At 41.4% G+C, this 17,409-nt stretch overlaps 1 protein-coding gene across 1 annotated transcript in view; it reads right to left on the bottom strand.

Moving 5' to 3' along the window:
- Window positions 1-1,563: 1,563 nt before the first annotated feature.
- Window positions 1,564-17,409, bottom strand: part of stk24b (serine/threonine kinase 24b (STE20 homolog, yeast)) — a 41,501-nt gene continuing 25,655 nt past the window's right edge. The window contains exons 6-11 of the mRNA XM_061715508.1: window positions 11,369-11,554; window positions 11,137-11,285; window positions 9,030-9,153; window positions 8,876-8,944; window positions 5,182-5,318; window positions 1,564-3,581 (exon numbers count right to left, since the gene is read on the bottom strand). Of these exons, the coding sequence (XP_061571492.1) occupies window positions 3,545-3,581; window positions 5,182-5,318; window positions 8,876-8,944; window positions 9,030-9,153; window positions 11,137-11,285; window positions 11,369-11,554 (702 nt within the window). The 3' untranslated portion in view covers window positions 1,564-3,544. The remainder of the gene's footprint in view (window positions 3,582-5,181; window positions 5,319-8,875; window positions 8,945-9,029; window positions 9,154-11,136; window positions 11,286-11,368; window positions 11,555-17,409) is intronic.

The raw sequence follows: 17,409 nt of genomic DNA, 5'->3' as shown, positions 1-17,409 counted from the left end.
ATGAATTACTTTGAATTGAATCAAACAATGTCTAAGACATAAAGAGGTGGTATGAATGCGCCCCAGAGAGCGTTCCCAGATCCCCTCTCCCAGCTGTAAATTTAGATCTTGTTCCCAGGCTGATTTGGTCTTGTCCAAGAGAGGAGGGCCGATATCCTGTACAGTCATTTATATCTTTGAGGGGGGGGGGCCTCGCAGGCGGTGGGTTGCCTCCCTCCTACTTCTCCCCTCTGTGGGGTTTGCCGGTGGCCTGGGTTCCGGGCTCTTCCTTGTCGGCCTCTGGTCTCGCGGGTGGCGGGGTCGCTCCCCCCCCTCCCCCACTATAGATACACTTCAGGTGGAGCTTTGTTTGGTTTATTACACACACACACACACACACACACACACACATACACACATATAGTCATTTAGTCACATGCACACACGCACACACACACACACACACACACACACACACACACACACACACACACACACACACACACACACACACACACACACACACACACACACACACACACACACACACGCATGATCATATACATACACACACACACACATAGACATACACACTGGCTTGTTCACCTGCATGCTGGCTCTCTAGTTTTTGGGTTTAGGTAGCGGTAGCGATAGCTTAGCTCAGACTGCGATCAGATCTCAAGATTTAGGTTGATTGCTGTTCGTGTTTTGGTTGGCTCCGTGCCGGTTTCGTGCTTTGTTTGTGGTTTTTTGTTGCAGATTTCCAGTGCTTGACGTGTGTCTCCGTGTGTTCCTGCTTCCTGGATTGGCAGTGGATGTCGTCACCCCACCCCCCCCCAAAAAAAAAAAAAAAAAAAAAAAAAAAAAAAAAAAAAAACTGGGTTTGTATGTGTATATTTATGTATGTGTACGCATATGTGTGCGTATATATATGTATATATTACATATAGTAATAATGCACATATATACACTTTTGGTTTCTAAAAAAAAAAAAAAAAAAAAAAAAAAAAAAAAAAAAAAATTATATCTTTGAAATACTACCCTTGGTGTATGGATTCCAGTCTAGTATAGTGTCTATTATACTCTTGTCCGGCATGGTTGGGAATAAAAAAATGTTCTCTAGCAAAACTACGAACATGGAGGAATCTGAAAAAGTGAACACTAGGTATCTCATGGACATTTTGACAGGTTTCAAAAGAGGCAAATGTGCCGTCTTTATATAGGTCACTAAAGAAAATCAGACCCTTGAGGTGCCGTGTCTTAAAAGCCGAGTCCGCCTGTGAGGGCGGAAAGAAATGATTAAAACTACTATTGGGGAAAATTAATAATAATGAACTACCACGCTAACTAACATGCTAACAAACAGTTAACAGGCTATTTGTGTAATTAATTACAAAGAATATCCTCAAACTATGACCTACTAGTCTAAACTTACCTCCAATATTCCCCGCCGAGGGGAAATCCAACAAGTGGATAGCAGAGACTAAAAATCTGGATCCAGGTCGTGTTACTCAGGACAGGAAATGTTGCCACTTCTGACCGTTTTGAAAAAGTAATATTGTAAATAAATAATGTGAAAATAAAATATGGAAGACACGATTCTCAGTTAGCATTAGCTCTTTATTTTCTCATGTCACTTTGAAAGCTTACAAGGAGCTTACATTTAACTTGGGAATCCTCAAATGACACAAGCAAAGATTATATACAGTACTATAAATTGTCAGCTATGATAAAGGAAACCAAATGTACACATTTTGTAGTTATTTCTGTAGCATATGTTTTTTCTGTACGGTATAGATATTTTTTGCCAAAGGCAGGTGCCCATATCCATAAAGCATTCCATATTTCCATACTTAACTCTTTGCCGTTAGAAAAATATCAGATATTTCTTAATTTCTTTCAATCCCTGTGTTGACAAGTGCATCTTGATGCACCTCCCCAACATTATTGCTGCAATAGCACAGTAGTAAATTCTGGAACTCTTAAGTAAACATATATAGTAAAACATGGCTATTAGCAACTGTTTCGGTTGTCCCCACCCCCCCAACTTTTACAGGTTTCTTTAAATACTCGATACACTTTCAAAGTGCAAAAAAAAAAAAGAAAAAAAAAAAAGGTGCAAATCATTCTAAAAATATCTGGTGAAAGCATAAAAGAGGACATGGCACTTCTACAGAAAGAGTGGAGGCTGAACAGAAGAGTTTGTGGCGCGGGCAGAAGGATGGCGTTTAACTCATTGTCCTCGACTACTCGTCTAATTTGGCCAAAATGTCCCGATGTGACTGCCTTCTACGGTCCTTGCCACTTTCCTCCACTCTACTCTCACCTTTAGTTTCCAAGTAATGCTAAAAAAAAAACAAAAAAAAGAATCACGAGTCAAGAAAAACAAAAAAAAAAAGAAATATAATACTTCAAATAATAATCAGCATTCCACTCCCCACAGTGATTCCTGCCTGGAATTGTCCATCTTCCTTCTTGTCCTATATAATTTCAAAAATATGACTTAAATTGTCTAAAACACAAGTACAGGTAGCAGTTTCCCCCCCGACTATCAGAGCAGAGGAAAAGCTTCTGCCTCTAAACGACGTAAGCCTAGTATCAGAGTTAGTTCACTGATTCAGCAGGAGATTGAAATGGAAGACTGGAAATCAGTCGTTGCAACAGAAAAAACACTGATGACGGTCACCGAGGAGTGAAACAAACTTAACGGTGTCATGAAACGCTAGAATGAAGAAAGGGTTTATCCGGAAAAAGGCAAGGCATTTTCTGCTGTTTCTTTTGGAGTTACTTTTGAGATGTTTTATCCATTTATGAGCTTTTATTGGTATCTACAAAATGCGCGTGACCATTTTGTACACAGTGATTCATTTCCCAGCGATGAGAAGTGGAAATCTTGTACAGCATGGCGACCCCCTCCCCTTGCCTTGGAGGACAAAGTCCACTTAAAGCACTTTACCTGAGGTTTCATTAAGAATGCTGCAATTAGCCTAAACAGGGAGTCTCGCGTACGAAGAGAAAAACAAAAGAACAAACATGTGCACGCACTCGCATCCACGCCCACATGTGCCCACTTCCACAGCTTCTCCACTTCATCCCTGCAGACTCAAGCATGCACTCAGAGGTTCTGGGGATACCACGCCTGCGTTTCAAAGGGGGATTGAAGTCTTGAATTCAGGAGAGTTTTGGCTCCTCGTTGAGCGAAGTCCAAGCAGAGACTCGGCCGTGAGGCTGGAGGAGCGTTGCATGTACGAAGCCCAGAGTCCCAGTCGGCTGCAGCTCCCGCCGACCCTTCGGTCCGTCGCAGCCTTCCCAACGCGCTCCCCGTCCTCCAAACCCCGTCCTCTCACTAATGAATAAAAGAAGCTCTCCAAAAGGTTCTCCGTCCTCCGCTTTGGAGTTCAGTAATTTTTTTTTTTTTTACAGGCGAGGTTTAGCGGCCCCCTGCCCGCACGTGGAGGTCAAATGCAGCTAGCTGGTATTGAGTGACGTCCCCCCCGACTCTGGAGCGCCTGGTTCTGCGGGGCGAGGGGGGCTGGGAGGGCGAGCTGGGGCACACTGCCAATCACTAGGGGGAGGAGGAGGACGCTCTTCTCGTGGAGAAACTGCAAGAGTCGGGAGACAAGAATGGAGCTTGTTGTTAGCTGCAGCTCGGCAGCGTTGTTGAGCACACAGATACAAATATTGTGCTTGATCTACTTAAATAAAAATAGTCAACTTTTTGCATGAGATTATTATGTAGATCAAGAAAAAACTAGTCTTTGTAACTACTTAATTTTATTAGTGATGCACCGATTGTTCGGTAACCGAAATTGTTCGGCCGAAAATGGCAAAAAACACTTTCGGTGATCGGTGGAATAAGTGGGAAAAAAAACGAACAATTAATAACGGTGTTGTAATATAAGGAAATAGACTGGCCGCTCCCGTAATGGTTGCGCACCACAAACATAAATTGTTGGCCAACCAAAAAGTAACCACGTAAGAATTTTACCTAACATTCACCAGGAGGTGGAACCAAAACAACATAATGTTGGGAAATTAAAAAATGTTCAGTTTTTTATGTTCAATAAATATTTTCTACCTTGTAATTTTGTAAAAGATTTTTTTCTTTTAAAAGCATGCCTAAATCAAATTTATTTGATTTATGCAATGGTGAAAAAATTGGCAAAATAAATGAAAAACTGCGAAGAACCATGTTCGGGATTGTTCGGTATTCGGCCAAGTGTTTATTATTATTTTCGGTTTCGGTCACAAATTTTCATTTCGGTGCATCACTAAATTTTATGTATGTAAATAATACATTTTGCAAGTACAGTCAACTTAATTATGTTAAGTTTACTTAATTTATTTAAGGCAAAATTAAGTTGCCTTTACTTGCAAATGAATTTTGTACATACTAAAAATTAAGTAGTTTATACAAAGACTAGGTTTTCTTGATCTACAGGACTGTCTCAGAAAATTAGAATATTGTGATAAAGTTCTTTATTTTCTGTAATGCAATTAAAAAAACAAAAATGTCATACATTCTGGATTAATTACAAATCAACTGAAATATTGCAAGCCTTTTATTATTTTAATATTGCTGATTATGGATTACAGTTTAAGATTAAGATTCCCAGAATATTCTAATTTTTTGAGATAGGATATTTGAGTTTTCTTAATCTGTAAGCCATGATCAGCAATATTAAAATAATAAAAGGCTTGCAATATTTCAGTTGATTTGTAATGAATCCAGAATGTATGACATTTTTGTTTTTTTAATTGTATTATAGAAAATCCCAATATTCTAATTTTCTGAGACAGTCCTGTACATAAAAATCTCATGCGAAAAAGTCGCCTTAATTGTTTTAAAGTAGATCAAGCAAGATAGTTTTTACCGTGGTTGTTTTACTTAAACAAATAAAGCATGTTTCATCTAAACGTTGGTCAATCTGCCCAATAGATTAAAATTGTTAAGGGAAAAGTAAATACAACAAGATCATTGCTTGTTGTTTGTGTGTAAATGAAAAGATTACCTGGGATTACAGAAATACTGCTTGTTAAGGAAAAAATACACAATGTCTTGTTTTTTGAACAAATGTAGATTAAGTTCAAAACTACATGTATTCAAAAAACAACAAACTTAATTTTTAATTGTTAAAATCACAGATTTAAATATGTTATATATGTATGTTTTCCAGAGCAGCGCTGGTTAGGGAGCGTTACCTCTGAAGCCGGTGCACCATGTGAGCCACCAGGGAGTCGGAGATGCCGTGGTACGTCTCCTCGGCCAGCATGATTGCCTCCCGCAGCTCGTCCAGGACCAGGGGGTTCCCGTTCACCTGCTCCTGCCGCGCCTTCAGCTGCGGTTGTGGGGACAGATTTGGTTAGACTTCAGAACAACGTTTAACCCACTTTAGAAGAACAGCCATCCACCTAGGTGCAGCTCTACAGGTCAGGTGCGTAGCCAGTAATGGGCCTGGGTGGCGCTGGCCCTCCCAGCCAACCTTGATCAAAATAAATGTTTCACAGAAACATATTCTAAAAAATTATATGAGAAAAGGGTATAAATATAAACGTGATTTGTTGTCGACTTGTGTACAGCCTAGTGTCCCGATCAATCGGGCGGCCGATCGCGGCATTTTCAAAATATCGGTATCGGCCAAAAAAGTATCGGGACATACCTAGTTATTAATGTTTTTAATATATATTAAATCGTTTTATCGGCCGGCGTCACTCCCGGGTCAGCGGCCGGAAGTGACGAAGTAAGCGACAATATCTGGGTTTACATGTTTGAATTGTGAAACTTTATATATGTTCATGTTTATTAAGCTGCTGCTATTCATTTCATGCCATTCAGAATGTTGCACTAAGGTTAAGCCAAAAAGTATTTTAATTTTCTTGTGTTTGTGAGTTTGACTGGATGTCATTCAACTACCTCTTTTGAAGTTTAATGTATTTATTTTTGTTATTGCAGTATTCTGCACTTTTTGTTTTAGTTTACAATTTCATGTTCTTACATTTTGTGAAACCAGTGCTGATAAGCTTTGTTGAAATAATGTCCATGTTGTTCTCCAATGGACAATAAAAGAAACTTGGGATAATTTAGTTTTAGTCCTTTTTTTTTAAAATTCATTGCCAAAACGTATCTGATCATGAAAAAGTATCGGAAATGTATCGGGAGCCAAAAAAAGTGATCGCATCGGGAAAAATTTGGGATCGGCAGATACTCAAACTCAAGTGATCAGGAGCTAAAAAATCCTGATCGGGACAACCCTAGTACAGCCTTTATTTTTTTTCTTCTGATTAAAAGAGAACTTTTTAAACAAGTTGTAGGAGCCTCGGGACATAATTGATTGCTCTGGTTCTGACAGATTGAGCTGCATCTAGCCAGCTAGCCAGCCGGCGCTGCAGCCGACTTTATCACCACAACAATGGCTAAATAGAGTTCATTGATTAGTTATTTAAAAAAAAAAACTTGAAGAAGACATGCCACCTGTTTGGGTTTATGTTTAGCTGCCACTTTGTACAGTTAAATAGTTAATAATTATTGTGTTGAGCATGTTGTGTTTAACTGTCATAATGTATTTGTAATGCAGATTACAAAGTAAAATTGACACTACCTTTAATCTGTTTGTCATGTTTTCTGCTTAAAAGTTTTTATAAGTCTGCTTTTTCTGGGACAATATGGCCCACCCATTTTTGTCCTGGCCCACCCAAAAACATATTTCTGCCTACGCCACTGCTACAAATGTGTAACAAAGGATCTAAGGAGATGTGGAAACGAGTGTGTTCGTTCAGCTGGGATCCCGCAGAGCTGAGCCTCTAAAGCCAAGTAGGTTTAGTGTTTTTAATTCGTTGTGTAGGATCTTATAAGTGACACCAGCCTTCTAGCTGGAAACCATCGCTATCTGTTCTACTGTGCTTTTCATTTTTGAAGGTGGAGGAAGTAGTTGTTCCTGCCTCTTTATACATGATGTTTATCTACCGACTCAAAAGCGAGATTATCAAACTCTGAAGAAAACCTGAAGCAAAGAAAAGCAAGAAAAAAACCTTTGAATTAGTTATTTTAATGCATTAATGCTTGAGGTGAAAAGTTGAATTTCAGGACAAATTCAATATTAAACCAGTAAAAACTAGGGATGGGTGGTATGGAATAAAAAATGTATCACGATAATTTCTGGCATTTATCCCGATAACGATAAAAATGACGAAAATGACTCAAGCTCCTCGCTCTCAGATCCGCCATGTTTGTTACACTAAAACTTCAACGGGAATTTATCCTTATTTCTGGCTCATTCCTTTCTTTCTTTCTTTCTTCCCTTTTTTCTTTCTTTTTCTTTCTTTCCTCTCTTTCTTTTTCTTTCTTTCCTTTTTTCTTTCTTTCCTTCTTCCCTTCTCTCTTTCCTTTTTTCCTTCTCTTTCCTTCTCTTTCCTTCTTCCCTTTTTTCTTTCTCTCTTTCCTTCTTCCCTTTTTTCTTTCTCTCTTTCCTTTTTTCTTTCTCTCTTTCCTTCTCTCTTTCCTTCTTTCCTTCTCTCTTTCTCTCTTTCCTTCTTCCCTTTTTTCCTTCTCTCTTTCCTTCTTCCCTTTTTTCCTTCTCTCTTTCCTTCTTCCCTTCTTTCCTTCTCTCTTTCCTTCTTCCCTTCTTTCCTTCTCTCTTTCCTTCTTTCCTTCTCTCTTTCCTTCTTTCCTTCTCTCTTTCCTTCTCTCTTTCCTTCTTTCCTTTTTTCTTTCTCTCTTTCCTTCTTCCCTTTTTTCTTTCTTTCTCTTTCCTTCTTTCCTTTTTTCTTTCTCTCTTTCCTTCTTTCTTTCTCTTCCCTTTTTTCTTTCTCTCTTTCCTTCTTCCCTTTTTTCTTTCTCTCTTTCCTTCTTCCCTTTTTTCTTTCTCTCTTTCCTTCTTCCCTTTTTTCTTTCTCTCTTTCCTTCTTCCCTTTTTTCCTTCTCTCTTTCCTTCTTTCCTTCTCTCTTTCCTTTTTTCCTTCTCTCTTTCCTTTTTTCCTTCTCTCTTTCCTTCTCTCCTTCTCTCTTTCTCTCTTTCCTTCTTCCCTTTTTTCCTTCTCTCTTTCCTTCTTTCCTTCTCTCTTTCCTTTTTTCCTTCTCTCTTTCCTTTTTTCCTTCTCTCTTTCCTTCTTTCCTTCTCTCTTTCCTTTTTTCCTTCTCTCTTTCCTTCTTTCCTTCTCTCTTTCCTTCTCTCTTTCCTTCTCTCTTTCCTTCTTTCCTTCTCTCTTTCCTTCTTTCCTTCTCTCTTTCCTTCTTTCCTTCTCTCTTTCCTTCTTTCCTTCTCTCTTTCCTTCTCTCTTTCCTTCTCTCTTTCCTTCTCTCTTTCCTTTTTTCCTTCTCTCTTTCCTTCTTTCCTTCTCTCTTTCCTTCTTTCCTTCTCTTTCCTTCTTTCCTTCTCTCTTTCCTTCTTTCCTTCTCTCTTTCCTTCTTTCCTTCTCTCTTTCCTTCTTTCCTTCTCTCTTTCTTTCTCTCTTTTCCTTCCTTCCTTCCTTCCTTCCTTCCTTCCTTCCTTCCTTCCTTCCTTCCTTCCTTCCTTCCTTCCTTCCTTCCTTCCTTCCTTCCTTCCTTCCTTCCTTCCTTCCTTCCTTCCTTCCTTCCTTCCTTCCTTCCTTCCTTCCTTCCTTCCTTCCTTCCTTCCTTCCTTCCTTCCTTCCTTCCTTCCTTCCTTCCTTCCTTCCTTCCTTCCTTCAAAAACGTCATCAACGGGAATTTATCGTTTTTACAAAGATGACAAATTCTTACCATGGGGAATTTTTTTGACCGTTTATCGTGAACGGTAAAATATCGCCCATTCCTAGTAAAAACCCTTCATCCATCCATGATTTGAGAAATGGATGTCCACAGAATGTGGCGGAGTAGTAAGTGTCATGAGTGAAAGGGAGAAATGTGTTTGTTGCTGGTGGGGAAGCAGCTCCTCACCTCGGCCAGTGCAGGAGAGATGACCGCCGCCAGGCTCTGTGAATAAGGCCTCTTTGGAATGTCTTTCGTCTGTTTGGAAGAGGAGAGACGTGAGGTTAGGGTGGTGTTAACGTCACCTCTGGATTCAGAGCGGGGTTTGAGCGCCAGGCCTGACCTGGTCTGTTACGCCCGACTGGCCCTCCCCGTTCTGCAGCTTCTTCGGGTCCTTCTCTCGGATGGTGAAGATCCAGTCATCGCTGCCGAAGTCATTCCCCCCCGACGCCTGGCCATCCTGCTCCCTGACACACGAATATTAAACACACGAATATTAAAACACGGCGTCAAGACCGGAGCTAAGACATCCTGGATAGATGAACAAGTTTGATTTATTCAGCACAAACCCACACTGGTCAACTGCACATGTTTAGAAACTAGGGCTGGGACTTTATCGCGTTAATTCTGATTAATTAATTACAGAAAAATTATGCAGCAAAAAAAACAAAACGCATTTAATCGCAATTTACTTTTGCGCTCCAAACAGTGCGGAACATTTCTCGTTGCACGAGTTCCCGGTATAAGTTACCCGTAATACTGATGCACAGAACTCAACACGAGAAACAACAATGGAAACCCAAACCCATGGGAAGTCGTTGCTGGTTTGGTGGGTGGAAGTTTTAGTTTTAAAAAGACTAAGGACCTGTCCCAATACTCCCCCTACCCCTCGTTTTCATCCCTTCCCCTAAATTTTGCGCGTTCCCGTGAAGGTAGTGGTGTCCCAATTCCTCTTTTCACCTAGGGGGAGTGGAGGAAACTAGTGTAGTGACTATGAATCTGTCCCTCATTCGCTGACCTAGGGACCAAAACATTTCCCAGAATGCTTTTCGTCGTCATTTGCAGACTGAATCCAAAAAAAAAAACATGGTGGACATTTCTTATTTTTTAGTGAATAAAATCAATATTTTGAGTTAGTTTCTGCATAAAAATTAGTTTTGATTACATTTCTAGCGAGAAATATATATTTTACTTTCATAATATTCACTCAGTGAATGTACATAATCACTTTTTTGCCCGTTTTTGCAACCTCGCCAGAATAAAGGCTGATTTATGGTTCCGCGTTACACCAACGCAGAGCCTACGGCGTAGGTTACGCGGCGACGCGCGCCATATCCATACGCCGTAGGCTCTGCGTCGATTTAACGCAGAACCATAAATCCGCTCCGGAGCTGGCAGGCAGAAATCCCGAAATTTTCGGAGCAAATTTCTTAACAGGCGTAACTACAACTGTTAGATTTCATCTATTAAACCAACATTTATCTTCCTAAATGATTTATTTCAGCCAGTGGTAATTCTCAACAGAGCTGCAGGTTTCTCCCCGGGACGACGGCGCAGGGCGATCACGTCTGTACGTGAGCTGCTGCTGCGCCCCGGTCTCATCATCACCGAAAACATCGGATCAAATTTCTTAACAGGCGTTATTTGGATAAACTGAGCCCAGGTTGGGGATCTTAACGGTTACTTTTACGCCTGAAAAAAATATTAAAACTTAATAAAGTGGCATATTAACAGCGCTACAGCGGAAATTAAAACAGCTTTCGGCTCTCAGCTTCCTGATCAAGAGTAGGGATGAAAACGAGGGATAGGGGGTGTATTGGGACAAGCCCCTGGGAAGATTTCAAGTGCCCTAAAATCTGTCCCTTCTTTTTTAGGGTAGTGAAAGAAAGTAGGGGGGAGTATTGGGATTGGGCCTAAACCTGGAAACCTGGATAAAAGCACAGTTGTGTGCAAACTGTGCAAGAAAGAATCTTTTTATTTTATGCCAAGGATATTTTAACTATTTTGCAATGTTCAGTTTCCACTTTTCTGGAATGTACTTGAAAGTCCTGTTTTTTAATTTGACTAAACCAAAACAAACGTGTTTAAGACATAGAAAGTTTACAAAAAGTCCTGAAAAAGCTTGAATATAGCTAACTTGAATTTAAGTTTGTGCCTTGTGGACAATGCAGTCATATTCCTATTATTCATATTGCACTTTATGTTAACACTCAGTTATTAAAATAAACACAATTTTGTTGTTTAAGCTTATTTATGTGTCAATTCAATGATTCAGTCATATACCAAAATCCATTTAAATTGAAAAATGTTGCTTCTCGTGTCAAATATTGATATGCCTCTAATTAATTAGATTCATTTTTTTTTTTTTTTTCTTTTCTTTTTTTTTATAAATCGACTCCCACCACTATTAGAAACACAATGAAGATATTCCAAATCCTTATTCTACTCACGAGTCAGACTCATCAGAACTGGACTCCGTGGTTCTGGACTGCTCTGCCTTCCACCTCTTGTATTTGTCCACCAGCTCCGTCAGGTAGGACGTTTTTTTCGCATGACGGACGATCAATTTATGTTTTAGCAGTTCTTTGGCGGTCGGCCTCTGTCAAAAGGAAGACAAGTTAGATGAACAGCTACTGCAGTCAGGAGAAAGGGTAAAAATATGAATTAGTAAGAAAAACTCACAAAACTGGGCTCTTTGTTGAGGCAGGCCTCCACGAACTCCTTGAGGGGTTTGCTGTAGTTTCCCTCCAGTGTGGGCGGGTTGTTCTTTGGGATGAGGAATAGAACCTTCATGGGGTGGAGCTCCGAGTGCGGCGGCTCCCCTTTAGCCAGCTCGATGGCTGTGATGCCCAGAGACCAGATATCAGCCTGAGAAGACAGAACACATGCAGGCGTTTACATGGGAAGTTTAATTCCTCTTTAATTCAGAATTCAAATTAAAACCCATTTAAAATGAGTAAAAATTACCATGAAACACCTACCGGTAATTCCAAATGAAAAACCGAATTAAATTTAATTCTGAAGTAAGTGGCTGGATTATTCTGATTTTAAATCCAAATAGAATAATTCTGCGATCATGTTTACACTCATTCTGCTTTAAATTAATTCCGGTCTTTCTGCGCTGCTCGTTCCCTCGCCCGTCTGTCGCGTCTGTGGCTTGTTTTCAAGAACAAAGTTTCAAGATGGCAGCACGCAGTAAACGGTGGTCAAGAGCAGACGATTTATTTAATAAATAGCTTGGAGGACATGGAAATAATTAAAAGAACAGATGGCAAGAAACATAAAAATTGTGAGCTTTTCAAAGTTGTAGCGGCTAAGTTTGTTTTTCTTCCGGTAGACGTAACTTCCGGTCCGTCCCCTATCCAATCAGAACCTTCCCAACCCCCAGACCTTAAAGGTGACCTATTATGGCATTTAATGTATATTTTAAACAGGCCTTGAATGTCTTAAAAACAATCTAAAGCTAGTTTTTTTCTACATAAATCATAAATCCAGCCTGTGGGCCCTGTCACTAGTTTTACCGCTTCTAACCTCTTTTTCTGCGCCTCATTTTTAGGGAAGGGGGGGGTATGATAATGAGGCTCTGTGCTGATTGGCTCCCTGAATGACGTGTAGCAGGGGAGGAGAATAAACCTGCTCCGCCAGAGCAGCCCGAGCCTGTAAATTATCACAACACTGAATTTTCACAAATGGAAACTTTATTGTTAAAAAGATAAAATATGAGTTGTATATAAATAACATGTATGCACTATTTAAGCCGGATCTACCCGGCGGATGCTGAACGCTGGTCCCGGAGCCACGCCGGGCGCCCGGGAGCAGCGCTGCTGGAGCAGCGCGCATCACCGCGGCTTTAACGGGGGAATCTGACTGGTTCCGACCGGCCGGGACCGCAGGAACCGGCCTGGACTGGTAGCAGGGACTCCCGGGGACCGACCAGCGGAATTTCAGCCGGATCTGCCCGGCGGATGCTGCGCGACGGGCGCCGCAACTCCACGGCCGGCGCACAGATCGGCTCCGGAGCGCATCCGCGGCGCATCGCCCATTACCGGGGATCAAACAGACAGATTTGCCTGAAAATCTCGGAGGGTGAAGCTGGTCCGACCTGGGACAGACCCCCGAGGACCCAGCTCCCAAACCACCCGGGAACCTGGATGATTCAACCCGGATCCGCTCTGCTGCGGCGCCGTGTCCGACTGGCTCAATGAAAGGACCGCTCCAGCAGCGGAGAGAGCTGGTTGTGGGCGTGGTTTCAGCAGCGGAGGCTGAACCTATGGAAATCTGCTCCTGTCGTTACGTAACGACGGGAGCAGATTCTAAACGGCTAAAAAAAAAACCACGTGACACTGGGGGACTCTGTCCGGCGGGGGTTAGAGACCTTGCAGAAATTCATGGTATTTTGTCTCCCCTGTGCTGGCAGGGTGAGGGGAGACCACTTTATATATGTTAAAACAAGAAAAAACGTGTTTTTCATAATAGGTCCCCTTTAAGGGGAGTTGGATGAAGCCGATTAAGACCCCGTCCACACGTAGCCGGGTATTTTTAAAAACGAATATTTCCCTCCTCCGTTTATAAAAAAATTTGCATCCACACATAACCGAAGATCTGCGTTTTCGACCACATTCATAAGCATTCTAACGGTTAGAATGCTTATGAATAACCTGTAGTGTAGATCATCTGCGGCTCCCGGGAAGCTGCACCTCTGCGGGCACCGCGGCTCCGCGGGCACCGTAGGGTGCGCGTCGCCGCGTACCCTACGGTTGTAGGCTCTGTGTCGGTGTCAAGACCAGAGACCATTTATTTAATAGCTTGGAGAACAGATGCTGGATCATCTGTAGTAAACAAAAGGCGCACGTCAGAGCAGATTTGTTGTTGTTTTGGCGCATAATGTGACGTTCGAAAACGCAAAACTCCGGTTGTGTGTGTCTACACGCATCTACATAAACGGAGTTTTCAAAAATCTTCACTTTGCCCGGAGTTTTTTTAAACCTTCGTTTATTTGCGTTTTCGTGTGGATGACAGGTCAAAACGGAGGAAAATATCTCCGGTTTAGCAGATATCCGCAGATATCCGGCTACGTGTGGACGGGGTCCAAATGTGTTTTCCATGTAAACCTCAATTCGGAATTACTATTTCCATGTAAACTCGAAGGAAAATAGTTTAATTCTAAATTTAATTCAGAATAATTCATTCGGAATTAAAAAACATCATGTAACCGTGGATACAAAACACAAGGAGGGAAACACATGCATCAGGAAAAATGCTTCAAAAAATGCTTCCACGTAGCAAAAACAGTGGTGTTTTCATGCGTTTGGGCCGTTCGTTTACACGAAAACGAAGCTCAAAGTCACCAAAAACGATAATTCCTGAAAACTCCGGCCAAAGTGGAGATTTGCAAAAACTCCGTCTTCACGTTTGCTTGTAAACGGAGGGAAACGGACATTTAGGCTTCAGAACGTCACATTATGAGACAGAAACGTCACCAGCGTCATGTGTGCGATCTGTGTTTACAATTTGTTTGGCCACCGTCAATATTTTCTTGTATTTTACCTGTTTTATATTCTAAAGTCTCACTTAAAAGTAACTCCACTTCTCTGTCACTCCAAACGAAAGACTCTCGTTCCGTCTTGGAAGTAACTGGAAGTTACTCGTATCATTTGTTGATGTTTTTTTCCAGGATTCTGATTGGCTAGCATGACTTTATCTTCTCGTTACACTGCCCCCTGTAGGTTTGGCTGCTCATAGCACCTTAACAGCTTATTTATGCGGGTTCGTGTAAATGATGATATTTTTCAAAACGTAGAGGGGGAAATATCAATTTTTGTAAATACCCAGCTTTGTGTAAACGTGGCCTGAGACATATCTCACATTTCCACTGTAACAACTGTGACTGTTTTACTGCATTGGGGGAAAAAAGAGTTTGAAAAAAATATCTACTAAGACTTTAATTTTTTTTTTAAGTAACGTGGTGCAACTTTGTGGGAAGTGGAGGACATTTCCAAATGGAGGTGTTGTAAAAGTGGAGCTCCACTTCTTGATTTTCCTCTCGTCTACTTTAAGAAATTTTAAGTGCTACAACTGTGTGACTTAAAATGATCATTGTATATAAGTGAACCCAGCCAGCGCACACACACGCACACAAATTCAATAAGAACAACGTAACAGCAACAATTAGCCAATCAAAGTCTGTGACACATATTTTCAGTTCATTTTCTTAAGTGAAAGAAAAAACAGACTGTTGGGTCCATAATGCCGAATATGGTCTGACCACAGCAGTCCTGTTGAGTCAGGAAATGTCTGCAACACCTTTCTCAACAACTAACAACACCCTCAACACTGACAGCCTCACGGCCTTGGGTCACCAGTGTCTCTCCTGGAACAGAGCACTATTGACTCCACCTGCACCAAAGACCTGCACCCAAAACATGGCTTCCTCCATCTGATCTGGGATACTGGTCCTGTACCGCACATTCATGCCACTGACAACACCAATGACAACCAACGGCAGATACACGGTCCTACACATTACGTCCTGCCTTCCCCTCAAAAAGGGCAGAAGTACAAAGTTGGCCTCAACAGGAAGCAAAGCAAATGTGCATCCTGTGTTGTCACTTCAGCTCGGTGCTACGTGGCCTGAAGGTCTGCAATCAAACCACTGCTTCTTGCTGAAATCTTGTGAGCTCCAAGCAAGAGTCTAGTCAGATCAGGTCACCTGCTTTAAACACGACTCTCAAGATTCCCTTTTTAGGAAGATGTTACACCTGGATGTGGAAGAAACCTGCATTGTCCATCCTTGCCATGAGACCCGCCGCGCATTTCAACAACCTCACACACTCACGCCACACGCGATTTTCCACTAGAACCTACTCAGCCCGACTCAGCTCGGTTTGGTTCTTTCCCACTAGGGGTCTAACGTACCGAGTAGATACTTTTCTGTAACTACTCTGAGGTTCTAAGCGGCTGAGTCGGCTGTATCTGACATCATCACACTACAGGCCACCGATTGGTCGGGGGGTTGGAGTCAGACGTCTGAGTCAGGAGGTGGAAATCAGTGAAAGAGTGACTCTGACGGTTTCTTGTTCATTTTATTCAACAGGCAATGGCAGCAAAAGTCTGTTTGGTGATCCAACTCTGAGGTGCAGATGTTCATAAACCTGGTGGCTGAGGAGAGAATTAAAAAGGGAACTAGACGGAGATAAGGAACGACCAGATCCACCAGGAGCTCTGTCACTTCATAGCTGCTCGCGGCTCCAGCTGACTTTTCAGCAGCGCTGAGACAAACAAAAAAAAATTAAAAAGCGTCACCGCTTGAAGCTTCTCTCACTCTAATTTTTTAAACTTGATAATGAACACAAGTCACAGATCCAGCAGCACATCTATCATCTCCTCCAGGTTCTACATCTTTAGTGTTGTTGTCTTCTTCGTTTAGATCACACAATCAAATACGTCACAGCAGCTTCACTCCAACCTCCTACTTCTGCTCCAGGTGCTGAATTGTTATGGAAAAGAAACTTGGCCGAGTTGAGATAAGAAGAGCCGAGTAGGTGCTGGTTAGTTTACAACACACAAACACAAACGTGGACACAAACTACCACCGTTCAGGGAGCCAACTTCGGGCTAAATGTGTCTCTTTATTTCATTTTTTTTGTTGTTCGTTTAGAGCAGAATGAGACCACTGCTGTCAATAATAATAATAATAATAATAATAATGATGAATACAGCACAAAGACAAATCATTTAATGTATCATGAATATTGTGAATAGACAATGGCCACTACAGTGTTTTTCTTTGTTATAGAATAATTAAAACTGTCTATTTGATATAGTCCATAGGTCGGCAACCCGTGGCTCTAGAGCCGCATGCGGCTCTTTAGCGCCGCCCTAGTGGCTCCTGGAGCTTTTTCAAAAATGTTTGACCTTTTTTTTCCTTTTTTTCTTCTTTTTTTCCTTTATTCTATTTTTCCTCTTTTTTTCTTCCTTTTTCCTTTCCTTTTTAATCTCAACCTTTCAACTTTTTTCTCAACATTTCAACTTTTTTCTCGAGATTGTACTTCAACATTAATCTCAACTTTTCGATGTTTTTCTCGACATTTTGACTTTTTTCTCAACATTTCGACTTTTTTCTCAACATTTCGACTTTTTTCTCAAAATTTCGACTTTTTTCTCGACATTTCAACTTTTTTCTCTCAACATTTCGACTTTTTTCTCCACATTTCGCCTTTCGCCATTTGCCTTCATTCTAAGGCTTATACAAGACTTCATTTTTTGCGGCTCCAGACATATTTGTTTTCTGTGTTTTTGGTCCAATATGGCTCTTTCAATATGTTGGGTTGCCGACCCCTGATATAGTCAAATGTGTTCCTTTTGAAGATGGTCCCGTAAGTAGCTACAAAAAGGTACCATACCATCGCGTTTATCGTGCATTTATCGTTATCGAGGTAAAACTGCCCAATTTACGGTGATATTGATTTGAGGTCACATGGCCCAGCCCTACCAGGTGAATTCCTCTATAAATGATGGCGGGAACTCTCTCCCTGAACGTCACGATGTTTAGCATGACAGCGTCATCCTCTCTGAAAGGCAACGCTGATAGTTGAGCTCAGCTGAAACATTGATAATCTCCTCACATGTGAAGGATGGTAGGATGCTTCAGGGGACATCTCACATGACAACCAAGGTTCTATTGTTGTACCGCCACCTCCATTCGGGGACACAAATCAGATCTA

The sequence above is a fragment of the Cololabis saira genome, chromosome 24, assembly GCF_033807715.1.
Source record: "Cololabis saira isolate AMF1-May2022 chromosome 24, fColSai1.1, whole genome shotgun sequence".
NCBI lineage: Eukaryota > Metazoa > Chordata > Actinopteri > Beloniformes > Belonidae > Cololabis > Cololabis saira.
The sequence above is the reverse complement of the archived record's forward strand: the minus strand, read 5'-3'. Positions and strand labels throughout refer to the sequence as shown.